This window comes from Alligator sinensis, unplaced genomic scaffold, assembly GCF_000455745.1.
Source record: "Alligator sinensis unplaced genomic scaffold, ASM45574v1 scaffold910_1, whole genome shotgun sequence".
Taxonomy (NCBI): domain Eukaryota; kingdom Metazoa; phylum Chordata; order Crocodylia; family Alligatoridae; genus Alligator; species Alligator sinensis.
In genome coordinates, this window is record NW_005842748.1 from 641,832 (window position 1) to 643,833 (window position 2,002).

At 42.9% G+C, this 2,002-nt stretch overlaps 1 protein-coding gene across 1 annotated transcript in view; it reads right to left on the bottom strand.

Moving 5' to 3' along the window:
• The window catches only part of STMN2 (stathmin 2), a 65,697-nt gene that overhangs the window by 8,503 nt on the left and 55,192 nt on the right, over positions 1-2,002 (bottom strand). Inside the window, exon 4 of the mRNA XM_006034574.3 lies at positions 1,076-1,267. Within this exon, the coding sequence (XP_006034636.1) occupies positions 1,076-1,267 (192 nt within the window). The remainder of the gene's footprint in view (positions 1-1,075; positions 1,268-2,002) is intronic.

The window sequence follows — 2,002 nt, forward strand, 5'->3', positions numbered from 1 at the left end:
GAGTTCAATGCCCCACCTCCACCCATGTGCTGAGAAGAGCCAGGGCTGTGGCTGGTGGCAGCAGTGGTGGGAGCAGAGCGGCGGTGAAATTTGGGGTGGATGCAGCATCCTCCCAGCACCGTTGTCACCTGCTCTGAGCTCAGCCCCCGCTGAGAGAAGCCCCACACAGCCTCAGCTGCAGCCCACCCCACCCCACCCTGCGCAGATCTGGGGGACACACGCTCCACCATGCCCTCCTGGGGCGGAAGCAGCAGTTGGAGCTGCCTACCCCACGAGCCATGGCTCCGCCCCCCCGCCCCGCCTGGGCAGCCCCTGCCCCTGTCCCTGCCCCCTCCCTCATCGTGGGGGACATTGTTCTGCCTCCCCATGCCCTTTCCCTCCCCTTCCACCACACTGGAACTACCAGCTGGAGGCAGCTGTATCAGAAATTGGATTGGTATAGGCCAATATGCCTCCTTAAATATCGGGTGTCAGTATTGGCCCCCAAAATCTTGGTGCACCCCTAAAATTAATATGATTTTTCTCTTTCCCCATAGTGTCCTCTTAGAAGCCAAGGACTAAACAACAAAGACCCAACAACCTTTCTTTGTTTTGTTCATAAGCCTTGTTAACAAGTTAGAAATTAAACTTAAGGAGTGTGCCTACATAGTTATTAAAGCACATGTGTAGACATGCCCCTTATCTTTCTTTGACTTTCTTTCTGCTTTTTGAATTCTGGGCCTTTGACTTCAAGACTAAAGATTTAGTCTTCTCAGACAGTGCAAAGGGAAGAGATAAACAGGACTGCAAAAAGTAAAGTACAGAATAGCAGAGTAATAGTTATGTCATTATAGACAGAGTTAAAGATTTTTCAAAATTGTTTTATTTTTGGGTGCCTTGCTTGAAACATCTTAATAGGACCAGGCTTTTAGGAAGCTCTGAGCACACACCCTCAAGAAATCAGACTCATTTAAGATACCTTGAGTGAAGGTGCCCCAAAACAGGATGACCCAGCACTACTTATTCAATATTGAAATTTTTAGACTCCAGCATGGAGTAATGTAATTACTCCAGTAAGGTGTAATGACATGATTACCTTTTCTTGAAGACGTTCAATAAGAGCAGCTAAATTAGCTTCACGGTTTTCTTTGATCTGTTCCATTTTCAGTATCAGCTTTTCCTCTGCCATTTTACTGAAGTTATTGTTCTCCTCCAAAGCCTTTTGTAGGACTTCTCGCTCATGTTCTCTCTTTTCTGCCAGATGTTTGAGCACCTGGGCCTCCTGGGACTGGAAAAAAAAGTCATATCCAAGCTCTGTTTATACTCTCCAAAACACCAATACAAGGTCTAGAGAACCTAAGAAGGGAAGCTAACCCAGTTTGAGTAAATAAATAAGACTAACAAGTGTACCTCTGATTACAAAGGGCAATAATGTACAATTTGGAGTTTTATGAGATCTGCTGCTTTCATCTTGTAATTTTCTCTAAAAGCACAATCTGTTATAAACAAGATTCACCACAATAATAGGATTGCAGGCACTATGCATCTGTGAGAAATGCAAAATAACTGAAATAAGAGTATCTAAGAACTTTGAACTCATAACACACTACTACAGGATACTGTTTAACTGCCTTCATTCAGTAGTAGTTTACCTATGAAAGATACTATCTTTTCTACATGAACATTTTATTTCAGAGTTACAGGAGATTACAAGCCAGAAAGATGTGATTTCAATAACAAGGGCTGTATAATTTTGTTCTGATTAAACTGTCTTTAAAAGTATGCGTTTAAATGGTCACTTAACATCCCTTGAGATGAATGGAGGAAGTTCAGACCAGATTTGGCTCTATTTTGTTTGTGTCTGGCTCCAGTGTGCTGAGTTACAGGAAAAGGATTATTATTTGAAACAAAGGGCTAAAAGGTTATTTTTAATTGAAAGTTCATACTGTGCAAAGACCATGAAATGAGCAGAGAGGATCTCAAATGCATTCAATCTGCACCCTGTGTTTCATTATCCTGCTGA